Raw genomic sequence first — 16,789 nt, forward strand, 5'->3', positions numbered from 1 at the left:
TGATCATCTTGCCTACAGCTCCCAATTACCAAGGCTGCAGGAATGGAGCCACACTCGCCTTATGCATTGATGGGAATGGAAACTCAACTACCCGCACACTAGGCGAGCACTTGACTGAGCTATACCTTAGGCCAGATTTCCGTGATTCCTCATCTCTCTGGACTGTTGCATGCTGTAACGGGAGTGAAAGGGAGCTTGTTTCACTGAACTGATGCTCTAGCACAGATGTCTCTAACCCCATGAAAAGGGCGAGACCCTAGATGAAATATGTCAATGCCTGCTGCTCTGCCTAAGATGCTACTGAAGTACTCAAAGGTCTTAGAGGAGCTGAAGGTAGGCTTTGGCTGGGAGCAGCTGCTGGAACCAAACAGGCAGCAGGGTGGTGTGTGTGTGGGGTGTAGAACCATGAAGGCCAGTGTTGACTAACCCTCCAGCTAGTTACAAGCCAAGAGAAATGACACAGTAGGGAATTCCCACTACAGTAGGGAATTCATCTCCTATCTTACAATGGGGTGGAGGCCTTCTATACATCTAATAGCAAGAAAAGTCTGCCGGTATAATTCTGCACTAAAATATATGCTTACAGTTTCATGAGTTCTCCGGGTGGCACCTCTGTGGTTTTCACGCGTGTGTGTCGATGCATGTATGCCCCAGTGCGTTTGTGGAGATCAGAGGACAACCTTGGGCATCCCTGGACCATCTTCCACCATGCGTGAGACAGGGTCTCTTGCTCACCCCAACCTACACTAGAGAAACTGGTCAGTTTTTTTGGGGGGGGGTGGTTCTTCTGTCTCTGCCTCCCATCTGTTGGGAGCATGGGTCTTACGAAATGCTGCTGTGCTAAGTTTAGAGTGCCGGTCCTCATGACTTCCTATCAAGCACTCTATCCACTGAACCACCTCCCCAGCCCACAAAGCGTAAACTCTGAATTGGAACAAGGTACAAGATAAGCATTTGCCTGTGGATGCAGGGGCTACAGGCCATGTGACTTTCTGAACCACTTGTCTTTTTTTTTTACTTCAACACAGTCTTCCAAGGACAGAATGGGAGCATAAAGTAACAAATATTTCAGGTTAAGAATGTTTCTAGACTCTGAAATAAATACAGCATGACCAAGGTAAAAACACGATGCAGTATAAACCTCTTAAACGTCAAAAAGCAGAATGTAATGACTTGGATATTTTATTTTGACTTTACATGCGGTGTTAAAAACCCAAAGTACATATTATTTACACATCCACAATACAAGTTTACAAGATATCTATACACGTTAAAGTACTCTATAAAAACAGTATAGAGCCACTTCACTTTAGGGTTATTTTTTTTTTTTTTTATGCCGTACCATTAAAAAAGATACAATCTGTGTTTACCTTTGCACAAATGGATAAAGCATTTAAAATTAAATTAACAGAGACTAGAATCCATGTTAGAAATTTCAACATAAATACTGATAGAACTCACAGTACAGACTCTAAGGCAGCACAATGTTATAACATGTTATGGGGGTCACACAGAGTTACCACGCTGGGGTTAATATTGGTAAGGTAAATGCAAACCCGCTCTTGGTGGCAGATGCGTAGTGCTTACTGTTGGTTGGTTTAATTGATTAAACTGTAATATTTTAGTTGCAAAGCTGAAGTGGTTTGAAAACAGGGGTTTCAGCTTTTGAGCTTCCAAGAGATCGCGGGGAATCATTTTTTTTTTTTCCCATAGAAAAGAAAGTTCTTGAAGGAAAAGACCAAGTGCATCGGTACTCTACATTCTGTATAAAAAATTATCTGGTGGTTCGCACCCCATCCTCCCGCAAGCAACACATACCATAGTCATTGTCCCAAGGTCTCACTTGAACTTTACCTGGCTGGGTCAGGAGCCTTCCCTGGCTGTGGTACTTTCTAGAGTAGGCTGGGTCAATGACTGGGCGATGTGCATGGGTTAACCAAAGTTGGTGTTAGGCTACACACCATCAGCCATCAGTGGGCCCTGCCAAGCTACGGAGAAATGACCCTAGGCATGGTTTCCGCAGGTGCCACGTTCCCTGGGAACCCTCATCTCACTTCGCATTATCAGAAGAGCAGGGGTGGAATGTTTATCACGGCAAGGGCGGATGCTGCTTCTGATCCTGGGGGTGAAGGGGGGAGGGTTGTTCAACAAATCGCTCTAGGTTGCTGTATGACTGTGAGAAGTCTTCAGGTGCTGGCTGAAAAACATTTACAACTGGCACATGGGAAATGATGCGCTCTAGTGGAAATCCTCGACCTATTGCAGAACCTCTACCACTCTCGTGAATAAGGCACAAAATGCACAGATTCAGGTAAACTCACATGTGATACTTACAGTTCACTGTCATTGCCTGCGTGACTCGAGGGAAGAGTCCTCAGAGAGCAGGCCTAGACGGCACCACCACTGACAGCTGTTCAGACCTTCCCCTGCTAAGCCTATTGTAATTCCTCTTCTCTTTCTTTTGTCCTCTGTTGTGTTTTTCTCTTGCCTTGAGGGGGCGGGCAGGAAGGGTTGACAGAAGAAAATTTGTACTATGTGGGAAATTAAATAAAACAATACAGTCAAAAAATAAAAAAAAGAAAGAAAAAGAAAAACACTTGTGTGTCCAAGGTTAAATAGCGTGCCTCAGGCTTTGATTCACAGTGGACAGGTAAATTACTACTGAATACTGGTAGATACATCAAGGATATCTCTTAATTTCTCTAACTTCTTAAGCTGGCAAGGCTGGAACAGAAGTTCTGATGAGATAGCAGCACAAAGTTACTTATAACTCTTAAAATGTTCTGACATTGGGTACCACATAGGTTACGTTACTCAGTTGACGGTCAAAGAAGCCTTGACTATTCCTTTATTGGAGCTGAACACAATGGACTGGTGGGAGGAAGTTAGTTCTTTTTCAGTCATGCTTAGTGTAAACAACTCCATAGTATAAAAAGATGCAATGGGCACCTAAATAAATCCTAATGGGTACATCTCTCTCTCTCTCTCTCTCTCTCTCTCTCTCTCACACACACACACACACATACACACACATACACATCTCTTAACACAGTTTGTTGGTGGCAATAAAAAAAAAAAAGGAACAGTGCCACACATGAAAAAAACTGCTACAGTTTGGGTCAAAGATTGAATTTTTAGCAAACTCCTTGGTAATCTACAAGCTCGTTTTGTTCTGAGACATTCCCATCTTTCCATTTTGACATTTGTGCAAGAGGCAAGGTGAATGCATACATATTAAAATGTTCACATTTAATGGGAAGACCACAATAATGGCAGTCTAAATTGAACCCATTTTCAAGTATTTGTTCAGTCTTCTGAGTACTGTATCAACTCTTTACGCTGCTGAAGGGAACCCTTCCGGGCTACACACCCCTTCAGCTCCAAACAAAAGAAATGGAATGACCAGCACCTCCCTTTGATTCAGGCAAGCACACAGAAGCCTTGCTGGGGTAGCTCCATCTGCCAAGTTCTGATGTTACCAAAGTTACAGAGTTTCTTTGGCTACTTGTCTCTCCTAAAATACAAGCAGGTATCTTGTCTTAAGGTACCCTCACAGCTTCCTTTCAACAGCAGGGACAGGATAAAGCCACACGGGGATAGCACACTTGAGGCCCTAGTAAGTGTATTTGTTCAGTGGTCTGACGGATGTGGTCTGAGGAACAAAGGAAGGCTTTGGCGGCACGTCAGGTTTTAAGGATGGTGTCCTCTTTAGTCCCGTCCTCGGGAGGGTGCCGTTACTGGTGTAACTGCTCTGTCTGGAGAGGGAGGGCTGCAGATGGACACTCACTGGTGTCCCCTGAATATAGTCCACCTTCCCCCCTGTGGGGGTGGCCGTATATCCCCCACGGTTCATACTCGGCTGTCTGGATAATAAAACACCATTGGGTGAGTTTAAGTTTTTGGGCACAGCAGATATAGAGTGCCTCTGCGAGGAGTTTTTGTGATAACCCCTTTGTCTTTCCAGAGAAGTCATTGGGACCCCAGGAGTGGTGGGGACATCGACTCTCTTGGTTGGACTATTTCTGGGGAGTGTGGAGGGAGGGGAGTACAGAGATGCCTCCCGGTTGGGGACCTTGGGTGGGACCTCAGACATAGGGCCCACTGGGTCCAGCATGAGGGTCTGATGGGCCATATGGATTTCTCCCATGATGGCTTTGGGGTTACTGTTTGGGTCATTTAGATGCTTCAAGAGATCATTGAGGGTATTTCTGGAATCTACAGAACGCCGGTGCTCCCTCTTGCTGGACGACTTCATAAGAGGGTGATCCATGCTCTGAAGCTTCTTTTCGGCTTTGTGAGCATTGGAGTTTGAGAATGATGTGTTGTAGTCATGAGTGGCATTTGGAAGAACAATGGCACTGGGGATATGCCCGTGGCTTAACGGGGAGTGGGGTGGAGGACTAGAAGGAAAGAACTGGGGATGTTCTTTCCTTGAAGCACCATGGCCATGGGCCTTGTCAGAGTGGCTCTTCATGGCCTGCAGGGTCTTCTGGTGGAGTACGGGTGTGGATTCCGGTGTGGGGAGCGCAGCCAGCTCTGGAGGCTGGCCTCGATGGTCCATGACCATGGATTTGGTATCTGTGCTGGGGGGCAGCTCCTTCCGACTGGTCAGCAGGTTGCTGTAGAGTTTAGGAGAATCGATGTTCTGCTGATACTCCTTGACGGGACTGTCAAAGAGACCGTTGAGCTTGGCGAAGCTCCCGCTGGAGTCTGTGCACGACTGGGCCGATTCGGCATCTTTATGGATCTTCCTGTTCTTCCGGACAAACATGTCACGGTAGCAGTACACAGCCACTCCTGCAATGAATGCACCCAGCACAAAGGCTGCGAACACGCATGTGATGAGGACATTCATATGGACCATCTGGTTGGAGTCCCCTGACTGAACTTCCCACCGAACACCTGCAACAGACATTCAGGAACTCTGAGCGAAGTGCTTTAAAAAAATTAAATATAAAATAATGAAACAATACTACATTCAAACTTTCCAGCTTTTTCTAGCTCACAGGATCAAGCAGATCCCAGAATTTCAGTCTTTCCGCCCCCTGAAATCACAATAAAATCTCCAGAAACATATATGCTTGCTGCAAAAGTCAAGATATCCCTAATCTTTCATTAGTATATATTTTTCTCTCCTTTCCTCCAATCTCTCTTAAAGAAACAGTTGTTAGAGTTTCTATCTAAAGAGCAGAGTTAGAACATTTCAGAAAACATTTACCTTATGAGTCTCACCTAATTCCTAAACCAGGATTAAAGAGTTGCTGCTGGGGTTAAGGAAATGTCTGAATTAACAAAAACACACATCACAGTAAATATAGCTAGGCTAAAACAGTTGTGTTAACTAGGACAAAAACGTAACTGGTCACAAACTGAAAGCAAGAGCTTGGTCAGTGTTAAGTACACTTGTGCATTTGTTTTCACGTTCTGTTTTGAAATTTCATCTTGGGATGAAATATTCGTGAAGTATCTACTATGTAAGAAAACCGGACAATGTAAGAAAATAATCTATATATTAGTTTAAGAATATCATTAAAATTATCTGGAGGTATTTGAGAAATACTTAAATTAGACCTAGAAAGTGAAGAGTGAGTTAGTTTGTAATTATTGGAAATTTTACTGCAACCACAGACATCTAACAATAGATTAGAGAAATGTCAGATTAGGAGGTGCTCAGTCTGTTATATGTTATACCTTCGGCTATCCCAGAATAACTGAGTCAGAGGGATTGGGATGGGTCCCTGGAGCTAAGTTAGTACTAAGGTCCTTGAATATTAGTTGGTTTTAATCAGCTGTCAAGGTTGTGGAATTTAATGGCATTGTGAAAGACCAGGAGAGAAAAGAACAAAGAAATGGTATTATTGAAAAAAAAAAAATCAAAACAGAAATAATGATTATAAAATTGTTTGCAATGAAAATATGAAAAAAAATCAACAGAAGTAAATCATAAATGACAAGGCAGTGCCATAAGAACTGACTGGAAACCTGATACCATAGCTTATACACAAGGGAACTTTTGGTTTTTTTTCTAGAGTATTAAATCTAATAAGCAAATTGATCAGGCAGCTTTTTTGGCTTCATCTATTACAGACTGTAAGTAATTACGGGCAAGTACTATGTCCTGCTTTGCTGCTGTGGCATTCGAGTGACTCGTCACCCCATGTTTCCTTCCTGCATTACATCCGCAGTTGCAGCTAAGAAGGGGGCCGAGAAGCCTCCGACACAGACTAGTTGGTAACAGGATATTTGTCATCAGTAAGCGTTTGTTGTTTTTGATATTGTGAGGGTGACCCTCACAATTCTCTGGTACTCAGCGGGCTCTCAGCGGTCAGGCAGAAACCGACACAGATTAGACCGTCTGAGTGGCTGTTGCAGGAGCCATGTCTTGGGCAGGAATGCCCTCGAATGTAAACCACAGGAGAGCAGAGTCACCGCGGCCGGCCGGTGGGGCTGAAGGAAGGCATCTGCAGTTCTATTAAGTTTCACCTCTGAGAGCCAGGCTAGGGATCAGGTTTCCATGCAGTAAGAGATGAGGTGCCTGGCCAGGCCTTACCCTTTGGGATACCTGATATAGTATCAGTAAAATCAGAAGTGTTTGGGTCATCTTGAACTACAAATTTCCGGGAGCTCGTCAGTTTAGGTCTCCGGGTATCAATCACTTTAGATGTAATTTCTGGGCTACTTGCCAGAGTGGCCACAGAAGATGAGGGTACCTCCATGTCTGTGGTGGCAAACAGATGTCCATTAACACGGCTAGCGTCAAGAAGACTTTCCTGATTGCTTCCTCGCATTTTAAAGTCAAGTAAAGGTTCTGAAAAATCCTGTCTCAGGATTTTGTAAAAGCCCCTTCAGGGAAACTAGACCAAATCCTTTTCTTGCAAGAGAAGAATAAAAACTTATGATTGACAACGAAGATATATTATGCAGATTTCAAAAGTAAAAAACAAAACAAAACAAAACAAAAAAACCACTTAAACTTTCCTGCTGAAGCTTCCTCATGGAAATGTAACACAAGTCCCAACTCAGGCTGACTGCTCTTTCCAGCCAGCTCTTGGGGAGCATTTAATTTATCTGTAGCGTGTACTGTATGGAGGACTTCTGTGAATGGTTAGCCTCCCTTCACTGGAGAAGCTATAATGGAATCACATTTAGAAAATACCTGGTCAAGTCCAAGGAAACACTTGGCTCTGGACCCGATAAACCAGCTCTGCCTAAGAGGCCATTCTGTTTCTCCAGGGACCCCTGTCCATTTGTAGGTTTCTTGCTGCGCTGAGAGCTCCACAGCGCAGCACAAACCCTGCCGTGTTCTCTGAAATGCCTGGGGAGTCCCTTCTGTAGAGTTAGCAGTAACTCATGCACAAGCAATGGTATCTACGCACTGAATAACGATGTCGGGGTACATGACAGAGGTCTTCCTTTTCTCCCCCGAGGGATGAAACTGATGTGGACCCTAGAAGCACCAATTGAACCTTTTCTGTGTCTATTGACAGCTTAAACCTAGTAGACTGCCATGAACGCATAAGCAAATGCTTTCAGACACAGCTTAGGCTTGATCCGATAGTTACAGGAAGAGACTTCCAAACAAACACAGACAGATGTGCACGGAGGCCCCCCCACTGTACATCTTCGTACATCAAAATCCAGCTTCTTTCAACTGAAGCTTCTTTCACACCACTGAGAACACAACATTCAGAGATTCCTGGGGTTGCCACAAAACATTAAAAAAAAAATCTTTAAAACTTAGAAATACACATTTTTTTAAAAAATGCGTATTGTTCATTCCTTGTTCTTATGAAAGGTGGGGAGAGGAGGGGAAAATTATGCGGTTCTGTCATCCATGGGGTATAGATGGCCAGAGGGAGCATTCGCAAATCAAAGGGTTGAGAAGGAAGCTGGCGGCCGGCGTGCAGTTGAAATGCAGTTATATGTCAACCCATTTGACTTTTCTTAAGGATGTGCCTTGGTCAATGATGAACCATTAACATGCTACACACGGGTGGAGGGCTGAGTAAGAAAACATCTTTCAGGACCTTCAGAGGGTTATGAGTCAAAGCAGAAAAATGAAGGGCTGCCAAACTGCGCAAAAGGAGGGGAAGAGGGGCTGAAAATGCTGAACTGAAGGAAAGAAAAGACTGTTAATTCAAAAAAATTAAAAAAAACTAACCAGATGTTGGACCGCCAAATATTTTGTAATCTGGTGTAGTTGAAGTAGGCAAACTTTCTAAAGGGATTAAAGGAACAAGTAATCAGTGAAAAGTAACTGAAAGAAAGCAAAAAAGTTCATGAATTCCAAGTAATAGAAAAAAAGTCAAAAGAAAAGACTACAAACTAAAAGTCTACTGGTTACACTACCTTTCTGTAGATGGCTTTTTTTTTTTTTTTTTTACAAAAGCGCAAACAGTGAAGGAAAAGAAAAATTCAGAATCTTTTCTAACAGACCCCCACGACCGAACAGCTCGGCTTTTGCGAAGTTTAAGTTAAAATGCTATGTGATATGCGTCCCCAGTCACTACAAAGGCTGGCTGTAAAATAATGTCTGCGTGCAAATGTAGTCAAAGGAAGCAGCCCGAGGGAAGGGAGGTGTCTGTCTTACCGTGGCAGTCCCCTAGGTGGGCTGTGTTGCCGTACTCTGTGTCTTGCTCGTATCCTCCAGCGCTGTGGTTATGGAAAGCAAAGAAGTCTTCGGTTAACAGCCTTCATAGAGATACAAGGGGCCACCAGGACAGAGCCGAGAACATAGACTGGTTAGTGAGAGTAAGCAGAACGCACCGACGATTCAACACACTTGGCGAGGGAAGTACCTGTTAATTTAACTAGGGTATCTGAGGGAATGAAACTTTCTCCAGAATCTATTGCCCTAAGGGATGGCTGTGTCTAAATCTCATTCCCCTTAAAGTTTAACTGTTCTTTAAATTTTTTTTTTCCCATACCGGAAAAAGAAAAGAAGGAAAAGAAAAGCAGTATAACCGGAAGTTTTATTTGTTCACTTTTAGCTGCGGGTACTCGGGGAGAAAATAGCCACGTGGTCCAGCGTACTTACAGCATCCCAAGAGTCACTCTCTCGCAAACTCCCTGGCTCAACCAACCACAGTACGGGTCACGTGATGCAATGCAAGACCTGTAGAAAGCCAAACACATCATGATGCGGATGTTCTCATTAGCACAGCTACGCCACTGCAAGAAGAGCGAGAATGAAACGAGGAAAGAAGAGCTTACTTTTTACAGGACCCATAGCGCTCACAGCGGCTGAGGGGGATGCGGACGACGCAGCTAGAGAAGGCCACGTATAAAGCATGGTGATCTTTGTCCAACTGTAACGAGACGACCTTTCTGTCCTCCTCACTCTCTGCGCTGCACCTATTTCGTGGGTACATTTTGAAGACATACACTGAAGTCAAGCCTGCATCGACTGACTACACAGGAGGCATGATTTGGCAGCCAACCAAAACAAGGGCCTGATCTGAGAAATAATAATCCTGGGATACAGCTTTTTAAGCTGGACAAAAGGTCTTTAAAATTGCTTTCCTGGTTGAATGGGGTTACATCTGTGAAGACCGTGTTGGACTCTTGAAAACGAGGAGGAAGGTTTTCTGTGTGTAAATCCTCCCATGCCTCTGGGTGTCCCATGTGCCCTCTTGTCCTCACTTATTTCTTATGTGTTTTAACTGTCCTCACTATCTCAATAAAGTCTAAGTATATTCTCTGAGCGCAGGCTTACAACTAGGCGCGCCACATGCAGCATACCAAAATAGACCTGCAAGGTAAGATGGTGCTAAAATGTTCTCGTTTTCCACAGGTGAGAAAGAAGGGCTGACTTATTTTTAAACTCATCAGCTGTTCACCCTCCTTGCCCCAGTGGGCTTACGAAAACAAACGAGCCTGGAAGGTACTTCAGTAGAGGAGATAGACAATACGGGAAGAAATAAAACCCTGAGCAGAACCCGTAAGAAGTACGGCTAATTTAGAAGTCAGAAAGAAATGGCCAGACAAGATATGTACCAGTTATTCGTGAGCAGGACTGAAGAGAGTTCTCCTGAAACATACTTACTTGGCTTGGTTATAAGCTTCAATCTCTTCAAGCAACACACTGTCATTCAAAGAGAAAGGACTGGTCTTTGCCAAAACTTTAAGCACCACGCCAGCTTCGGAGCCAACAAAGATGACTGTGTAGTTCTGGTAGGGCCCTGCCAAATGATCCACTTCGATGGCCGTCAGCCTGTACCTAGCAGAGGAAAGAGGCGAGTCAGATCAGGAGGCCAGTGGCAGGAGAAATGGGTGGGAATGGAGGCCCTACAGTCTCACCTGACCCGTGTCTTTGTGAACCAGGGCTCATCAGCGATGGGGGGAACAGCAGCGTCCATCAGGGGGTGGGATTTGATGAAAGCCAGGGTCTCATCCGGAAAGTCGATGGAGGTTTTGTAAGCTTCCGCGAGGCCGTGCTTCGCACAACAGCCAGGCCTGAAATGAAAACAGTCATATTCTGTCATCGTCTCTCACAAACTGTACTTAAGAAGCAAGCACACATTCTGTAGAAAAGAGGCTGGGAGAGGAAGGAGTGACAGCAAAGCCAGAGGACGAATGTTATTTTCCAGAATTCCATGGGCTCTTCACAGCCACAGGCACAGGGAGGGCATAACAGGATAACATTTATTGGCTTTGTGGGGCTGCCTCAGAGGGATGGCCTGCTGGGCTGGAAGGTTGGATGACAGATACATGGGTTCAGTGTTCACAGAAGTTTTATTCCATATGAAAACCTCTTTTCTTTACCTTGGTTTTGGCACTTTGTCTTCAGGAACTGCCGTCCAAACAGAGTCTGGGGTTTTCTGTTCTTTGAACCGCCCTTTGAACACCTTCTCAATGTCGTCCATACTAAAGGCACAGACTGCGGAACCGGGAATGCTGAAAAGCGAGAAAACCGTGAGGAAGAGGCTGACAACGGAGGCCACGCACGATCCCGACAGGGAGCACGGAGCAACTGTGGGGGGACCAGGGTTCTGCTGGTTCCCACCTGTTGAGCTGCGTGGTGAAGACCCCAATCACGGTGGGGATGCCGTTGATTTGGATTATGTCTGTGATGGACTGCAGAACATCGAAGTAGAAAAAGGAATCTCCGGGGACAGAGCAGTTAAGTCGGGCCTTTAGGAAGGAAGTCCAGTGTTTCTCAAGGACCCGCTGTGAGCCACCCATATCGTTCTTACAAATTCGAGCCACGCGGGAATACACAGCCTGCCCAGAGACAAATACCAAGCAGTGAGATTATGAGCATGGAAGAGGAGCACAACAAAATGCCACTATTCCAGGGAGGGACAGAAACAAAAAAAACAAACGAAACAAAAGAAAATAGACGTCTGGTTCAGAACAAGCTGCCTTCCCCTGCACTTCCGCACAGTAAGAATGCAATGAAGAGTTTTCCCTGCGCTGCCTAACGTGCTTCCTGAGACCTGAGCTATCTATCTTCCTGGTTGAATGAAAACCATGACTGCACTTCTGTCTCTAACATTCTCTATTGCTTCTCAAATTATTAATAAAATGTGCAGTCCTTGAACGTGGTCATAGAGGAGTTTGCTGTACTTAAGGAGCACATGGGCTCTTACAGAAACACTCTAAGTTGAACGGGGGTTCCCATTTTCTATTCTGCCTTCGACACTGGAAATGTGAAAGAAGCCTCCACTTCCTATGGTGATAGAAATAAAAATATGAATGCTTCTAAAAGCCCTAGGAGGCAGCTCTTCCCACTCTGGGCATTGGGAGGTGTTTCCCAGCAGTCAGCGGCACCATCAGCAACCCAGCTCCCTTACTTGTCCTTATGTGCACTGACGTGAGTGCTCTGAAGCAAGACAGGAGAGCAGTGGCTGCTCTCCCAAAGTGGGTGGGATTCCACGCAGTTCAGGTCCATGGTGCACATCAAGCACATATACTTGCCTTGCCTAAGTTATTATGTTCCACGGCGATTTCTCTGAAGAAGAAATAGACATAGTTTCCATATTCTATGGCATGAAGAAAGTGTGGTTCTGAAGAAAATTGAAAACAAAACATTCTTAAAGGACGATTCAATTAGTGCAAGGTCTCAACTGCCAGCTATGTTGCGTAACTACACTTGGAGCAATGATTTCAAGGAGTCCCAATATGGGTGTGATCAAGCTTCAAGAGCCTGTGTCTCTAAAGTCAGCTAATGGACTGTTAAAAAAAAATGAAAGAAGAAAGAAAGAAAGAAAGAAAGAAAGAAAGAAAGAAAGAAAGAAAGAAAGAAAGAAAGAAAGAAAGAAAGGGAAAGAAAAAGAAAAAGGCCTAAAGGCCTACAGGGAACTGCACTACAGCAAAGGTCTCTGTTTCAGCAAATTTATTCATTAGCCTATTTAACTGGGGAAGAGAACCTCATATTGAGAGTTTTTAAAACCCTTGATTTTCAGAATTTAATGAAAATAAACTCTACAAATATAAATTCATCAGTTCTCATTCCTGAAGCTCCAAAATGGGTGAATGGGTGTGGGAGGGTAGTATTGTGGGTACAGAAGGGTTCTGCTGTAGGCATTTGGAGTTTGTCACTTCGACACACAAAAACGAGGTCTCTAGTTGTCTGGCTTTGCTTTGGCCATTTGCCTAACTGCCTGGATGAACTTATTCCAGTCTGCTCACTCCTGTCAGCGTCCTGTTCATAAGCAAGGCACCACAGTGATTAACCTAGATGAACAATTCAAAGTCATGCCCTGAGCTTCCTGGCGGCCTTGGCTGCTGCTCCCACTTAAGCCTTCCAACCATCCCCCCAAAACCCAAACGGCAGTGCCCCTCATAGGTACCTTTGATCCATTTGGAATCATACTTTATTGTGCGAAGGGCCGATCCATCGCCCATGCTTCTGTAAATGACGGCGTCGCTGGCTAGGAAATCAGCCACTGTGGCAGAATATAATTTCCCATCTGAAACCAAAGTTATAATTTGGTGAAATAACCATAATTACCTATGGTGCGTTAGCATGGCTACCCTCGGCCGTTTTCCACCTGTCACCATTAGCCGCGCAACAAAGGACACCTGCGCTCACCCTCGACCTCCAACTGGCTGTCCTAGGATATTACCTAATTTTACAGGTGAGGGATCTAAGCACCAAAAATTAAATAACGCCTTCAGGGTCAGTGGCTTAGTCCACAACACAGCCACGTGTGAGAATGCGTATTCCAGTCACCGAGACACTGCTGTGTTTTCACAGATCCTCAACAATTTGTTCATGGGCTTTATAACCTTGGAAATGCTCGTGTCAAAGTATCTCGCTAAGGCATAAGCTTTTTTTTCTTCCTTTCAATTCTTTTGCACCTTCAGTGTCATTAATCATTGATATTCAATACACGGCAGCTTCTTACCAGCAAAGAGGGCAACATTGGTTTGTCTGGCATCAAATGGGCATCGTGCCAGGCCGCTAATTTCTTCCCCATCATACTCTAAGGTACTCAACTGCAAGAGAATAATAATAATAAAAAAGAGCTTGGGTCACATCTGTTCAATGTACTTGTCTGAAGGCAATATTGTTTTAGTTACATTGAAATTTTATTCTAATTCTGGTTTTGTTTTTGTTTTTTGTTTTTGTATTCTCTTATAACATTAGAGATAAAACAAATCACTGGGTTACAGCAGAGAAGGTTCAACTCTAATAGCACACCAGTGAAGGAAAATATAGTTGAAGAAAAAAAATCATCATATCAAACATACTTACCCTATAGTACCTACACATCGGGTTGAAAGCATTGGTACCGCACACAAAAACCATCTCATCATTTCTTGGGACAAACACTTTGATGAAATTGTGACATTCATCCTAAGGGAAAATAATTACATGGTGATCAGACATCTCCTGTGCTGTCCACAGAGAAGAAATGCAGCAGGCACCTGTCCCCTTACTCACTTTATGTTTGCCTTTCATAGCACAGTTCTCTCGGTCCTGTTGTCTGGACCTCCATGTCAGCTTCTACATTAACCAAGTAAAATGAAAGTTTAGTTTTATCTGGATGCACTTTGGGTGAGGGGCGGGGCATTACTGAAGCTCGGGGGTGGGGGGAGTGAGAATACATTCGCCCAGGGTGGCGAGCTGCTCACCTTGCTTGGTATGACCTCTGTTTTGGGGATTTCATTTAAGTTCACTGTATAGACTTGATCCCTGTTGGAAACAAGGCAGACAAGGCACATCACGCGAGGGCATAAATGCTAGCCTGTTTCTTATTTCATCTTTACAGATCTGCTGTTACTGCGACTTGAAGATCATCTGGCTTTTCTGTGACTTGAACAGTCATCACAGTCCTTTTTCATTAGTGAGATGTTTTTGTGTATCACTGCAGTCAGGGCAAAGGCTGCCCTTCTCTCCATGCTTGGGGCAAACTGACTGGGCATTAGCATAGGCATATATCTGATATTTGCCTGAAAAATTCTAAGTTAGGAAAGAATAAAGAACGATTTTCCCCCTGCTGCTTTAAGACAGAAGAATGATGTGTGATTTCTGGATGTGCCTCTGAAGACTTCAAACTCGGTATCCTGTACCTGGTACCCAGCGTGCTCTTCATGGAGAGTATTTTTGGCTACTTGCAATTCTTGATCACAATCACATATTAGTTTTTCATGAACTAGACACATTAATGCAAGCACCACAAGAGAAAAGAATTTTAATCTAATAAACCAACGAAAGGAAAATTACCTGCCAGCAATATAAAGTGTGTCTCGAATTTTCAACATCAGCTGAAAGTCCAGCCTATGCTGCGATTCATTGCCTGAAGGGCGTCCTCTAAAAACCGGATATTGCCTTGAATCTGCAAGTAAAAAATGGGCTAAACCATCAGTCAGGATTACAGAGCTGAAGAATCAATAGATAGCATTGATTAGCTGTATATAGTACTTGTAGGAAGGGTTTTAACTAAATTCCTCTCTTCAGGTCTTGAATATGAATTAGTATGAGATGGAGAATGTCAGCAAATGGTCTTTTTCTTTTCTACTGAAAATATATAACCCCTATATATGGGCTGCTGCAGGATGGCACCCAGCAGAACTGGCTCTGTTTCTGCACAGCCTAGGGAGAGACTGCAGATGATTTAATGTGCAAAAACATTGTAGGGACAGATTAAAATTTGTCTCTGGTGCTGAAAATGAATACACACAGAGAAAAGACAAACAAAAGGCTTCCTTTGTAAATGAGGACATGGCTTTGGGTGACTTACAGTGGTAGTCAACAGTGTTAAGGGGCTCATCGTCTTCAGGGAAGCTGACCGCCCGTAACCTGGAGACCACAAGGAACAGCACGCAGAACCAGAGCAGAAAGAACCTCATGGTTGGCCAAGAAGAAATCTGAGCTCCCCCTCCTCACAAACACCACTTAGCTACCTGGAAGACACAAGCATTACGGAAAGACCTTTATGGTGTGGTGAATTTGGTTTCTTGTTTGTAGCCAGTTCAAGTTTTTGCCCAGCTCTTCCTACAGCTCCCTATTTATCAAGACTCTTGGCAGTGGTGGGCAGGTATCTCCAAGAACAGACAAAAGGCAGCACCAAGCCAGACCTCCCTGAGGCACCTGGTGAGCATACTGACGCTTTAGGTACGTTTGCCAGAATCTGAGGCAACTCTGTGTCATCGCAGCAAAATCACCAGAACCACAAACAGAAGTGTTGGCTGCTGACTTGGCAAGGAAGTAGGCAAAGTAGGGATCAGAATTTTAATTAAACTCCAATCTGCGTCCCTTCCCCCCAGTCCTGAAATACATAGATACAACATGTCTCCTGCTCCTCTCACGAAAGACCCAAACTGCTTGGAAAAGCCATAGCTGGTGACCTCGTCCTCAGCCACACCAACTGCACAGGTGCTGCCAAGGATCCAGCATCTAGCGTCGCCCAAGTCACAGTTCTATATTCAGAAATAGGTGTTTTGAAGACCAATGTGGAAAAAGGGGTCAGTGACCTTGCATTAGGGTAAAACAGGCTGAGAAGGAATATAACAATTTTGTGAAAACCAATCAGTAAAGTAGGAAGTGGCAGAGCAGGCCAGCTGGTACCTTGCCTCTAGGGACACCTACATTCTAACATAAAACCATCAGACACAAACCAATACCCTGAGTACACTGTCCTCCTAACTTTACTGGGATTTTTTCAGATGTAGGAGGCCTTAGGGACCATCAGGCCTAACACCTTCCTTTGCTAGATAGGAAAACTAAGGGTTAGCAACAAACAAACAAACAAACCAATACAAACAAAGAAAACAATTTACTCTGACTTTCACGGTGCCTTTAGGGAAAGGCTGGAGTCCAGATCAGTCAACTGAGTCCCTGGTCAAACTCTGCACCAAGCAAGAGTGAGGAAATAAATGGGTGTTTTTTCCTTCAAACAGATGGCATTACAAGGGGACTTTTTTTTTTGAGAGAAATGGCTATATTCATCATTTTTATTGAAGTTATGTTTCACAGATATTAAATCACACATTAAATATGTACAGTTACTGTCGATCAATACCCCAATAAAACTATAAACACAAAACAGAGTTAAAAGATCTGTAAATGTTAGCAACTCGTTTTAAAAATGAACTGGGTCAAAGTGAGAGGCACTATTGTGAGACTCCAATGGTGCTGCATTTCAGCAATGCCATCTTTTCACAACCAGAGATGTCACTCTCAGTGACTGTGCCAAATAATGGTGCACATAATAACCTCCCTCTGTATACCTAAGAACTGTGGGGAAAATTATATGTAGCCTTCTCAAATTCCAGAGAATACAATGATTCAATATTAAAAACGGGATTTGCACAGCACACACTACTTTCCTTTGAACTA

General features: G+C 44.0%; 1 protein-coding gene across 13 annotated transcripts in view; it reads right to left on the bottom strand.

Moving 5' to 3' along the window:
* Positions 1 to 1,166: 1,166 nt before the first annotated feature.
* Positions 1,167 to 16,789, bottom strand: part of Sema6d (semaphorin 6D) — a 563,349-nt gene continuing 547,726 nt past the window's right edge. For 3 of the 13 annotated variants that reach the window (XM_055621304.1, XM_055621378.1, XM_055621447.1), the window contains 18 exons: positions 15,192 to 15,354; positions 14,675 to 14,786; positions 14,083 to 14,143; positions 13,892 to 13,954; positions 13,703 to 13,804; positions 13,353 to 13,443; positions 12,795 to 12,914; positions 11,920 to 12,008; positions 11,006 to 11,223; positions 10,765 to 10,896; positions 10,300 to 10,455; positions 10,046 to 10,219; positions 9,214 to 9,354; positions 9,038 to 9,115; positions 8,591 to 8,691; positions 8,162 to 8,218; positions 6,551 to 6,718; positions 1,167 to 4,902 (listed from right to left, as the gene is read on the bottom strand). In XM_055621304.1, coding sequence (XP_055477279.1) covers positions 3,614 to 4,902; positions 6,551 to 6,718; positions 8,162 to 8,218; positions 8,591 to 8,691; positions 9,038 to 9,115; positions 9,214 to 9,354; positions 10,046 to 10,219; positions 10,300 to 10,455; positions 10,765 to 10,896; positions 11,006 to 11,223; positions 11,920 to 12,008; positions 12,795 to 12,914; positions 13,353 to 13,443; positions 13,703 to 13,804; positions 13,892 to 13,954; positions 14,083 to 14,143; positions 14,675 to 14,786; positions 15,192 to 15,300 — 3,261 coding nt within the window. In that variant the 5' untranslated portion in view covers positions 15,301 to 15,354 and the 3' untranslated portion in view covers positions 1,167 to 3,613. The remainder of the gene's footprint in view (positions 4,903 to 6,550; positions 6,719 to 8,161; positions 8,219 to 8,590; positions 8,692 to 9,037; positions 9,116 to 9,213; positions 9,355 to 10,045; positions 10,220 to 10,299; positions 10,456 to 10,764; positions 10,897 to 11,005; positions 11,224 to 11,919; positions 12,009 to 12,794; positions 12,915 to 13,352; positions 13,444 to 13,702; positions 13,805 to 13,891; positions 13,955 to 14,082; positions 14,144 to 14,674; positions 14,787 to 15,191; positions 15,355 to 16,789) is intronic. The other 10 variants (XM_055621637.1, XM_055621591.1, XM_055621518.1 and 7 more) reach the window with 10 other exon arrangements.

This window comes from Psammomys obesus, unplaced genomic scaffold (assembly GCF_907164565.1).
Source record: "Psammomys obesus unplaced genomic scaffold, mPsaObe1.curated_primary_1811, whole genome shotgun sequence".
In the NCBI taxonomy this organism is placed as follows: domain Eukaryota; kingdom Metazoa; phylum Chordata; class Mammalia; order Rodentia; family Muridae; genus Psammomys; species Psammomys obesus.